Genomic DNA, 12,401 nt, shown 5'->3' with positions numbered 1-12,401 from the left:
CTTCCTGCCTCTCACTGGGGCCGTTTCCACCTTCCCAAGGGAGAAGGAAAGTCATAGCTTGTTTAGGCCATTGTGCCTTGTCCCGTGTCAGTTACTTTCACATCAATTAGCTCAATCCTTAGAACACATCTGTGAAGTCAGAATTATTATTCCCATTTCTAGATGATGGGGATCAGTGATAGTAAGCACTTCCAAATAGACAAAAGTGAGACCTCTTTATCGGAGCATTTATTACAAGGTTGAATAAGGAAGCAAAAATTTCAAAATGAACTGACCACTTACATAAATTAGTCCTACTATAATATCTCTCCCTGAATCACACTGTCCCCTATCCCAGTCTGTCATGACAACAACCGTCTCTTTGTTCTTAGTCCCTTATGGGTGGAAGAAATAACCAAAGAAGTATCGGAGCCATCCGATACTTTACAAGCCATCATTGTAAAGATTGGTTCAGACAAGAACCATCGCTGGATGCTAAATCTAGGCGGAAATTTTGATGAGAAGCAGGATATGTGCATGCTCTTAAATGTTTCCCAACGGATTTATCAGTTGCAAGGGGAAAATAATAACTGTACAGTGAAGAAATCAGATAAGACCTTGACCAGGAAATCTAAACAAGGCTAGTGTGACTGATGAACTGGATTTCTAATTTTAATTTAAATAGGCACCTGTAGCTAGTGGCTCCCTTACTGAACAGTGGAGAGAACAGACACTTTGCTGATCCTGAATGTAATATTCTGTCTTTACTTCCTTGAGAGTCAACAGCTGAGACCATGGCTCTGACCTTCTTCCTTCACATTATGGCTTCCACCCTCCTCTCCTCTCTAATTATCGACGCGTTCTTCGTTCTTTGTTCTCTGCAATATTCAGCTTCTCAACGTCCGGCTCCATCTCTCATCACTCTGCTTTGGTCCTTTGCTAGTACTTCCTCCTTCTCCATTATTAAATCAACAGCGTTGCAGATTCCTCTCTGTGGGAAGCAGATAACAGAGCAGCACAGCATAACGGCTAACAGCACAGAGTTTAGAGCTCTGGTTCTCAATGCGGGGCGGGGTGGGGGTGATACTGTGCTCAACAGGGAATATGTGGCAATGCCTGGAGATGGTTTTAGTTGTCACAACTGTCGGGTGGTGGTGATGCTACTGGCACCTAGTGGGTAGAGGCCAGGGACGGATGTTACTGTGGGGGACACAGGAGGGTCCCCCACAGCAAAGGGTTACCTGGCCCAAAATGTCAACAGTGCTGAGGTTGACAAACCCTGCTCTAGAGCCAGACTCCCTAGGTTCAAATCCCATCCCTATAGCCATTAGCTGTATGAACTTGGATGAGACACTTAACTTTTTGTGCCTCAGTTTCTTCATTTGGAAAACTGGGATAATAGCAGTACCTAGCTTATGGGGCTCTTGTAAGGATGGAATGAATTAATATGTGTAAAGCAAACATCACCTGGCACATGATGTTATATAAATCTCAGCACTTATTACAACCACAGATGAGATTAGGGGAACTTCCTAAAAGATTCCAAATAACAAATGTTTCTCATAGAGACTGGAGCAAAGGCTGACAGTTCTATCTATCTATCTATCTATCTATCTATCTATCTATCTATCTATCTCACCTCTGCGAGGTCCTAAAAGAGAGCAACTCAGCTGAGAGGTTTGAGTTTTTAGCATCTCTTCTAGCTGGAATGCACATGACAGCTGGAAATCAAGCAGCCACCTTGGATCATGAAGTAACCTTTGGCATGAAAGCCAGTGCTAGGACAGTGGAACAGAAAGACGGAAAGAACATGGAGGACTTCCCTGGTGGTGCAGTGGTTAAGAATCTGCCTGCCAATGCAGGGGACACGGGTTCGAGCCCTGGTCTGGGAAGATCCCACCTGCTGCGGAGCAACTAAGCCCGTGACCCACAACTACTGAGCCTGCGCTCTAGAGCCTGCAAGCCAGAACTACTGAGCCTACGTGCCACAACTACTGAAGCCCGCATGCCTAGAGCCCGTGCTCTGCAACAAGAGAAGCCACCGCAATGAGAAGCTCGCACACCACAACGAAGAGTAGTCCCCACTCGCTGTAACTAGAGAAAGCCCACACGCAGCAACGAGGATCCAACACAACCGAAAATAAATAATTAATTTTAAAAACGAAAGTAATTTATTAAAAAAATAAAGGACCTGGATGTGTGATGACAGTGGAGCTGCCACACTAGCCCTAGGCTGCCTCTCCCAGACTTCTTTGCTGTGAGAGAGAAGCTTCTATCTTGTTTAAGCGACTGTCGCTTGGGGTTCTCTTAGTGGAACATAATCCCCCATGACTACTATAGTCCAGACAAAGCACTTGGAGAGAACAGGCTGTCCCCAAAGTTGTTTAAACATTTCCTGACACAGAACTAATGTTGGCTTAAGTGCTGAAACAGAAGTGGATGGTCCAGTGTCCAGAAAAATGAACCAAGTACACATTGCTCTTAAGTTTCTGGGATGGACCTTTCTCATTATATGATACATCCATTACATGATATACCCAGCTTTCTCATTACATGATGTAGGACTCTGGAGAAAAATTTACTGATATTATCCTGTACCACTAAGAAAACTCTGGAGGGAAAACTTCCTCCAATGCTGCATGAATTTGTGCCAACAATGGATACAGTCTCTTACGCAGGTTAAGCTGCAGTCTTTGCAATGGGCTAGAGGCACTGGCTTCAGCTCCAAACTCAGCATTCCTCCAAGAATTCACCTCCTTCATCAATCCACACCCTCCAATGCTCCCTGTTTGGGCTTCATTGCACCCTGACTCCGTGGTCTGCAGAGTAAACTCCTCTTATGGGCATGCCTGTTTAATCTTAGGAGGCAGCCTTCCTCTGTGTATTGTCACGCAGACTGGCACTCCCCAAATTTTAACTTGCCCATTAATTCCCCAGATATTGTACAAATGTATCTTCTGACTCAGGAGATCTGAGGTTCTGCCTTTCTAATGAGCCCCCTAGTGAGACCAAAGCTGCTCATCTGTGCACCATACTTGCAGTTTGCATGGACATAGATTCTCAGTTTCTAGGAGAATTTCTTGGCCGGTGCTCCTCTCTTTCCCAACCTGATCCTCCCAAGTTTATCTCACTCTCCCTCATCAACTCCCCTAACACACTCCTTTGCCACACTCTTTGATGGATGCAAAGCTAAGCACAGGACTGTCCAAGGCAGGCTATGGGTCCTGTAAAGCCCTTTCATATCTGTTTTGAATATGGAAAGCTGGAAGAAAGCTCAGCTCACCTGGGACCATTTCTGGAGCATGGCTGATGACCCCTGGCTTCGTGCGGTGCCCTCTCTGTTTGGAAGAGCAAGAACCTGCAGAGCTAAGAGGAGAAAGAACCACAATGAGACTGACCCTGTGTTGTTTCCCACACTTGCCACCTCTTCCCTCAGTCTCCTTGCCACTATCCTTGGAAACGTACTCTTAGGACACTGTGGATGGCCTCACTGCACCCTCGCTAGGGATTCATTGTGTGCTGCAACTGCTCCTTTGTACACTCTACAAATTTGCCTGGTGAGGACGTAAATTCCTAGAAAGAATCTCTGAAGCAAGAGTCAAGGACTGCAGTGTATTCATGGTTTTTAAGAAAATCCCTGACCCACTGTGAATGCATTACTAAGTAGTCTGCACTGAATGCTTCTACTGATCATGAATGGCAGACTCTAAACAAGCTTCTGGAGAGAAAGTAGGGTAAAAGGGGTCCGTGGACCTCTGCACCGGCTTTGGAAAAAAATGCAAGGGGTGTTCTGACCCCGGGAGGAAAAGCTAAGACGCTCAACGTCCCAGTGGGCGATGCGGACCGGAGACCACATCCACATCTGGACACTCCACCCTGGGAAGCAGGCGACCCCAAACGTCACCTGACCCCACCTTGAGTACCGCGAATCAGAGGAGATCCGGCCGGCTCTTCGAGGCAGGAAGGTCTATCGCGCCTCTCCGGCAGAAGGCTGGGACCAGGCTTGTGGCGCCCCGAGGGCCCCTCCGCAGCGAGTGCCAGGTCCTGACGCCCGAGCTCCGGATGGGGAGGGCTGGGCCACTGGGGAGCAGGGTCGCGTAATGCCCAGCCGCTCGCTGAGCGCCGGCAGCCCAGCCGAACAGAGCCAAGGCGGAAGCGCTCCCGGCCGGCGCCCTGGGCGCCTCTCTAGGAAGCCGGGAGGCTGGCCCTTCTCCATGGCTCCCCCAAGCCAGACCTCAGACTACTGCTCCCGCACCGGCTCTTCCCTATGGCTGCTCACCCCAAGTTGACGATCACTTCCTCAAGGACAGTTACCACTTGTGATGACGTTATACTTCTTGTGATGCTTCGAGTTCTGGCGCTAAGATTTGCTAGCAGGAACTTAACCTAATGAATGTAAAGCCCCATTCTCCCACTTTAGTGGCTGATGGCCTGGACTGTGACCTAAAATCATGAAGTCAGGGGTCTGACTATCCAGGTTCAAATCCTGTCTCCACCATTTATTCACTGTATGGCCTTGTGCGAATTACTAACCTTTTCCTCAGTTTTTCAGTTGAGAATGGTAATAGTTTCAAACCCATAAATTCAATGGATTAACTGACTCAGTCAATTCATGCAAAGCACTTATAACAACTTCTGGTTCTAAACTATCACACAGATACAGGGTGTAATACTGTGATTTAAGAAATACATATTTGGGGAATTCCCTGGTGGTCCAATGGTTACGACTCCTCGCTTCCACTGCAGGGTGCGCAGGTTCATCCCTCGTTGGGGAACTAAGATACCACATGGCACGTGGCCAAAAAATTCAAAAATTAAACAAATTAAATTTAAAAAAATGTTTGGTCTTCACTTCTTTCTGACACAAGAAGTTTCTAAAATCCTTGGAGTCTCCGGAGTAGTGAGACTGCCTTTGTGTTTCCTGGTAAGTCAGCAGCTGGGGGCTCCTAACTTCGGGGGTGACAGTTGGGGGGTCCTCGTCACCAGAGGAATCCACCAGGGGATTGGGACCACGTGGCTTGAATGCTAACCCCCACCGCCTGGAGCAGAGACGGGCTGGAGATCTAGCTAATCACCAATGGCCAATATTTTAACAAACGTGCCTACCTAATGAAACTCCATAAAAACTCTCAAGGGATGGGGGGCTCAGAGCTTCCAGGATGAATACATGAAGGTGCTGGCAGGGTGGTAAGCTAGTGAGGGCAGGGAAGCTATACGCCCCTTCCCCCCACACCTTGACCCATGCACTTCCACTTGGCTGTTCCCTAGTTTTATCTTTTGTGACAAACTGGTAACGTATTTCCCAGTTCTGCAATGAGCCTTAGCTGTAATAAACTGTTAAACCTAAGGAAGGAGTCATGGGAACTCCAATTTTCAGCTGCACAGTGAGAAGTACAGGAGGCCTGGGACTTGCAATTGACGTCTGAAGTCGGGGCAGACCCCTTAACCTGAGGCTCACCTGGGTAGTTAAGGGTCAGAATTTAACTGAAGTGTGAATTACAGAAATGGTGTGGGGGAAAAAGCAAAACAAAAAAATCCATACATTCGCTATCAGATGTTCTGTAAAAACTCATAAGCACACAATAAAAATACTTTGACAAGCAAGCATTCAAAAGTTTATTACTCATGAATGCTACCTGGAATACTAGAGAATGCAGTTCATGAAACTTAAAAAAAAAAAAAAATTATCCAAGAAGAAAAGGTGGGACAGAAGCACTAGTGGTAAACCAAGACTAGTAGAAGACATCACTTATTTACATTAACATCAAGACTACCAAATGGCATCACCATTGCCACTTTATTTTGGACTCTTGTCAAGGTAAGGAATACAGCCAAGCTTGACACCATCTGACCTTCCCACTCTTGTTGCCTGGTTTCATTCAGTTCAACAGCACACGATCTGAAATCTCAGGTATCACTCCGTTTAAAAACACCTTATGGCTTCTTACACCCCACCTGCCCAACACAGACCCAACAACTGGCTTCCGGGTCCAGTGGTCTCTGGCCAGTCCTCTATGTTCCTGAGGTTCATACCACCCTTCCCCTTACACCATCTTTCTTTTGGGTGGAAGCTGAAGATTCCACTTTAGACAACCCCCTCAGACAAGGACAGGTAACCCAGAATTGCCTGTATTTCCTCTATCACAGAAACTATTACACTGTATCACCTGCCTATTAATACCACCAAGCAAAAATGAGCTGTCCTCCTTGTTCCAGTGAGGCTCAGAAGCCAGCTTTTGATTAGAAATGATTGGGAACCAGAAACTTTAAGGAACCAATGTATAATGTATTTGTTTTCCTAGTTTATTTTTATAAGAAAATTTACTAAACTTGAGCATCAAAAGCAGCTGGGATTTTACTTATTTATGGGAAATATATTTGTACAAGGGAAAAAAAATTAACCCAGTGGTCTAATTATCACGATTTCCCATGAGAACATTACTTATGACTTTGTGTAATGACTGAGTCTGGGCAGAGTGGGACTAAGGAACTCATTCTCCAATGACAACATTAACAACCCTACCATCAATCTGCCTCATAATCCCGGCCCCAGTAACAGACTTTAATCCATACATTAAACAGATTTGCCAGCATGTCAAAAAGAACCTTTATTCTGTTTATAATAGCCTCTTATGCTTTCTTGCCACATGCCTTTGGAGCAGGTGCTTTCTGGGCTGGAGCTTTCTGACACTTCTGAGCCTTTGGAGGAGGTGCTGCCTTCTGGCCTGCAGCTTTCTGGGCAGGAACCTTCTGGGCTGGAGCCTTCTTACCAGCAGCAGTCATCTTTTTTGCTGGAACCTTTGCAGCAGCTGCTGTAGCTGCTCCCTTAGCAGCAAGTGCTTTCTTGGGAGAAGCCTTCAGGAGAGCTGCCTTTTGAAGTTTCTTAACTTCAAGCTTGATTAGTCTGTTCCTCTGAAAAATTTCAATAGAAATGTTTATCATATGTGCATACAAAACACATATCCATCTTATATGTATGGAATATGTATGTATAGAAAACAACCCTTATGATGTGTAAGACTCCTATAAGTCAACTTTGGTCTGTAAGCTTAGGCAAGCAGAATTAACCAGACAAACAAGTTTAGGGTTAGACTACAACAATCCTGAATTAATTAAAAACTTACCATTTTCCTTGCCTTCATGACTTTATAACGATCAAAATCTGTCATCTTGGCTTTCTGTTAAAAAAAAAAAAAAAAAAAATCTCTGTCATACCACCTTCTAATCTTCCCCAGAAAAGGTCCAAATTCAAATGACTCTAAATCATTACCTTTTCTCTGGCTTCAATCTTCTTGGCCCACCTTGTGGCTGCCCACTTTGCATTGATATCTGCCTTCTCCCAGGCTTCTCGGACATACTTCTGGCGGGCACTAGAAAGAGCCAATACCATAGATTAAGAAATCATCTTTGGGACATTCCTGGTGGCCCAGTGGCTAAGACTCCGTGCTCCCAATGCAGGGGGCCCAGGTTCGATTCCTGCTCAGGGAACTAGATCCCACACGCATGCCGCAGCTAACACCTAGTGTAGCCAAAAAATAAAATAAACAGATAGATATCATCTTTGAAGCCACACAGATCCAAGGACAGCTTTTCATCCTCTGAAAAAGCACAATTTATACCCCTCAAATTAAAAAAGCATAAGGAAAATGCCAAAAGAACCCTTCTCATTTTTTCTACTTCCAGCTCTAGTTGTCTCCATAGAAAACACACCACCTGGCACAATGTATCAATATCTTTTACATGTTTGAACAGTGTTCACTAAGCCAGGAATGTCTTATAATCTCAAACACAATTTTAATAAAAATATGCAAACCATTCCACTTTCTGGGTTTAAAAATCACCTGATCATGTATATAATATCACTCAAATAGTGGATGTGTAGAAAGCATTTTCCTTTTCATAAAGAATGATGTAAAGTAAATCATCATGCCTTATGCTTTTATTTTGTACAATAACGCTTATAAAGATTTGTGTTCAAATACCATAAAATGGAATTATAATCATTTTGAAATTCCTTTCAAATATCAAAACCCAGTATGCTTAGAAAATAAACTAGTAATATGTCACAGCACATAATCCATTGCAAACAACTGTCATTGCACAGCAACACACCATAGTGTTTAACTTCTATAACCTAAATCATGTCAAGAATCACAGAATGCCTTAATCCCTTACAAACAACTGGGAATAGAACCTCTTTGTGGCTGTCATAAGGAGATGATGTATATTAAATACTTAATAGCCGACACATACAAAAAGCTCAACTAATGATAGAGTTGCAAGACACAATCGGTAGTTTTGTTCTGAAGCTAAAATGGACTAACATATGTTGGGCGAACCACATATATAGGGAGGCTTTTGTTGTATAAAACCTGAAAGAAAGGGGAACAAGAGAAAAAGGATGGGAAATCTGGATAAAGGGAAAATCAGAGAACTACCGGACCGCAGGGAATTTCAGAAGTAAATAATGCCTGTCCACTTCTACGATGTAAATCCCTCTTCTAAACTGCTCTCACTTTCACACTGCTTACTATGTTCTCAAGAGAAAAACAACAAAATAGCAAAAACATTTCTAAATTAAAATAAGCAAGCTTTTGCTAGCATTAACAAAACTAGGGGAGGGGTGATGGTTGGTGGATAGTTACCTGTGTGGGAACTTGAGGATGAAGTCAGTGAGCTGCATGCATTTGAAAGGCATAGCCTGTCTCCTTACTTGAGTGCAAGGTCCATCCACCAAAGCCTAGAAGACGTAAAATCAAGGATCTCAGTGTAAAAAGGTAACAGCATCCAAAATGCAAATATTCTATATATTATTCCTTTCAGAATCATCAAATCCTTATATTTAAATTCTTTTCTTTAAAGGTTAAAAAGACTTAGCAACAGCACAGCATAAAACCCAACTACATAATTTAAAATTTTTAACCCTTGCATTCCCAACAAATAACTTTATGATTATTCTTTTTCACAGCCTTTGGTCAATCCCTCAGCTGTGGTGCTCTAATAGTGACAATAGCAAATAATGGATTTCTGTGTGCCTGGCTTTGTTCTAAACTTGCTTTAAACATAATAACTGATTTAAACCTCACCTATGTTTTAGCCCATAATTAGTTAAAAACTCTGCCTAGCTGAAGGAGCGTAAGTATTACTCAAACCCAGCAGTACCCACCAATTCAAGTCTGTACTCCTAACCCCTATCTGCATTGGGTTTCCTAAAATAAAGCTACCACCCGTAGTACTCCTATCCTAAGACGGCTGTTGGGACAATTACCATTATCATCTACACTGCATACCATCCACTGCCATGTGAAGCTGTGACACTCTTCCTTTGCACTTACCCTGTTCTGATCAATAACGTCTACAATCGCGACCAGCCTCCCGGCATGAGGCCCAAAGGAGACGTAAGCCACCCGGCCAACCTCCACGAAGCGCCTGAACACCTAAAATTGAGAGGTGGGGGAGAGAAAATGATTAAACATACTCCCTAGTTTGCAAGGCTTTGCAGCTTTAAAGGCAGCGTGGCTAACAACAGGGAAAAAGAATGTTGAGGGTAACACGCCCAGGTGCCATAGAACTTAGACGAAATCCGCAGAGGCGGCGGCAAAAGCCAAGTTCCCGCTGGCCTATGGGGCCTGCACGGCCGGAACACCAGCCCCATCCCGGGTTGGCCCCAGCGGCCGGGCCAAGCGACTGGCCACACCACCGGTTCGACGCAGGCGGCCGAAGCGCGCACGCGTGGCCCAGGCAGCGCCAGGCCTACCGGGCCCCACACGCGCTCGTCGGGCGCGCATCCGGAAAGCTGCCAACTCCATATCCTGCCCACCCGAGGACCCTCACCGCGCGCTACCTAAGACCCACTGGGCGCCATTCCGCGCCTCCACTCCCCAACCCAAGTAGAGATGGAACAGCATGGCAGGCAGACCCGGAGCCCACGACCGGGACACTCACCATATTGGCGGCGTTCGGCGAAAAGGAAGAAAACCCACCCTACTGTGCGCATGTGTAGAAGGCCGCCCCGCCCCTGCGATGCACGAGACGCCGACGTGGGTACCGATTGGTTGGGACGTTCGCCCGTACGCGCACGCATGCTCACTGGGAAAACAAGCCGGAGCTCGCCGGATCTTGCGGAGGCCGCGCTCCTTTTCCCGGACTGGAATTGCTGGATTGGCTTAGTTGATACCGCGGGTAATTTGTAGGGAGGTTGTCTCTTAAGACTTAAGGGTGAAGGCACAGAAGCTGTGCTTTCCGTTGTGACTCTGTCCTCATTCCTTTCGACTTCCTATTTTAACGTTCTTCCATCTTTCCTTCCGCTACTGAGTCCGTTCGCTCCCGAATTTTGTCTAAATGTTACCGATGGCTTAATACTAGATTTTTTCTTTCCGTAAGTGACTCCAGTAATTTTATTAACCTTTCATCTTAAAATAATTCAGACTTTACAGAAAAGTTACAAAACTGGTACAAATAATTCCCATAAACGTTTCACTTACATTCCCCAAGTGGTAACATTCTACCATTGCTTTATCTTTTATTTTTTGAACCATTTGAGAGGAAATTGCAGACATGATGTTCCTTTATCTCTACACACTTAAATGTGATATTTCCTAAAAACAAGGACGTTATTCTACATAATCAGTTCAGTGGTCGAACTCATTAAATTAATAATAACATAGTGTTCGGGGTTTTTTTTGGCCACGGCACAGCTTGCGGGATCTTATTCCACGACCAGTGATCGAACCCGGCCCGGCAGTGAAATCCCAGAATCATCAGCCAGGGAATTCCTACAGTCTATTTAATCTGCACTCCTATTCAAATATTATCAGTTGTTCCATTTATGTCATTTCCAGCAAATGAAAAAAAATCTTTCTGGTCTATGATCTCATGAAGCGTTACAGTTTGTATTTAGTTATCACGTCTAGTCTTTTAAAATCTGTAGTAAATCTTTTCTTGTCTTTCATAGTACTGACATTTAAAAATACAGGCTAGTTGTTTTGTAGACGTTCTCTCAATGTGGATTTGTTGTAGTTTTCATCATGATTAGATTCAGATTATGCATTTTTTGGTAGAAATGACGTGCCCTTTATGCATCACATCAGAACACCCGCAGGATATATCTTTGTCCCAATATGGCAATGTTAACTTTCATCCTTAAGGTGTTGATCATTGTGCTGACAATTCCCAGATGTATTTCAGTCCTTTCCTCTAAGCTCTCTGCCAGTGTATATTCCCAGGACTGTTCTAGCAGCTTTCTAAGTGACCTGCCTTCTCCATTGCTCCCTTTACTCTGTTCTCTGCTCACCAGTTAGAGGGATCTTTTTAAAAAGTAAATCGGATCACATCACTTTCTTTGTGTGTGTGTGTGTGTGTGTGTGTGTGTTTGTTTGTTTTAACATCTTTATTGGGGTATAATTGCTTTACAATGGTGTGTAGTTTCTGCTTTATAACAAAGTGAATCAGTTATACATATACATATGTTCCCTATCTCTTCCCTCTTACATCACTTTCTTTTTAAAGTACTTCAGGGAATTCCCTGGTGGTCCAGTGGTTAGGGCTCCACACTTCCACTGCAGGGGGCACAGGTTTGATCCCTGGTGGGGGAACTAAGATCCTGCAAGCCACGCTGCGCAGCCAAAACAGAGAAAGTGAAAAGACAACCCACAGAATAGGAGAAAATATTTGCACATCAAATATCTGATAAGGGACTTGTGTCCAGAATATGTATAAATAAATAAATAAGTAAATACATAAAATATTTTAGTGGCATTCTACAGTATTTAGAATAAAATCTAAACTCCTTACTCTGGCCTACAAGGCCGTGCATCATGTGTTCCTATATCCAAACACATCTTATGCCATCCCTCCTTCACCATTGTGCTTCTTCAGCCACACTGATCTTGACCAGGCCACCAAGAACTGTCTTGTGCTGTGACTTTTGTACATGGTGTCTCCCCTGCCAGGAATGCCCTTCCCTCTTCATACTCATTGAATAGCAGTAGCAACTTTCGTCTTGTATTTTTTTCTAGATACCTCTTCTGAGACTTAACCTGACTACCTCATAAAAAAATTGCAGTTGTTCTACTTCTCCCTTTTCTAGCTCAGCTTTTTGTTTTCCTTAGAGCTATCATCATAATGGCAATTGTTCGACTGATTTTTCCATTCATTTAGGTTGTAGTTTTGTGCCAGTTGACATAAGTTCCATAAAAGCAGAACCTTGAAATCTTTTCTTGGTACAGTACCTGAATAGGGAGGGGCTCAGTAATTGGGTAGTCTTTAGGCCTTGGTATCCTGCTTTATAATTTATAAAACAGAAACCGTGAATAAAAATATTCATAGCAGCACTTTCTTGGTAACAGCCCCAAACTAGAAACTACCCAAAGGCCATAAACAAGAGAATGGATAAATTGTGGAAGTTTGCAGTGATGGAGTCA

At 44.1% G+C, this 12,401-nt stretch overlaps 2 protein-coding genes across 2 annotated transcripts in view; both read right to left on the bottom strand.

Annotated features, from left to right (window-relative positions):
* Nucleotides 1-3,974, bottom strand: part of ZNF619 (zinc finger protein 619) — a 44,873-nt gene extending 40,899 nt beyond the window's left edge. Inside the window, exons 1-2 of the mRNA XM_024753880.1 lie at nucleotides 3,894-3,974; nucleotides 3,263-3,345 (exon numbers count right to left, since the gene is read on the bottom strand). Of these exons, the coding sequence (XP_024609648.1) occupies nucleotides 3,263-3,283 (21 nt within the window). The 5' untranslated portion in view covers nucleotides 3,284-3,345; nucleotides 3,894-3,974. The remainder of the gene's footprint in view (nucleotides 1-3,262; nucleotides 3,346-3,893) is intronic.
* Nucleotides 3,975-6,558: 2,584 nt separating this feature from the next.
* Nucleotides 6,559-9,980, bottom strand: RPL14 (ribosomal protein L14). Its single transcript, XM_024754171.1, has 6 exons — nucleotides 9,925-9,980; nucleotides 9,315-9,416; nucleotides 8,625-8,719; nucleotides 7,250-7,349; nucleotides 7,104-7,157; nucleotides 6,559-6,891 (listed from the first exon to the last, which is right to left on the bottom strand). Exons 1-6 carry the CDS (start codon nucleotides 9,925-9,927, stop codon nucleotides 6,610-6,612), a joined length of 636 nt encoding a protein of 211 aa, XP_024609939.1. The 5' UTR covers nucleotides 9,928-9,980; the 3' UTR covers nucleotides 6,559-6,609.
* Between the last annotated feature and the right edge of the window lie 2,421 nt (nucleotides 9,981-12,401).

This window comes from Neophocaena asiaeorientalis, unplaced genomic scaffold, assembly GCF_003031525.2.
Source record: "Neophocaena asiaeorientalis asiaeorientalis breed wild unplaced genomic scaffold, Neophocaena_asiaeorientalis_V1.1 scaffold121, whole genome shotgun sequence".
NCBI lineage: Eukaryota > Metazoa > Chordata > Mammalia > Artiodactyla > Phocoenidae > Neophocaena > Neophocaena asiaeorientalis.
This window is presented reverse-complemented; position numbering and strand designations above follow the sequence as displayed.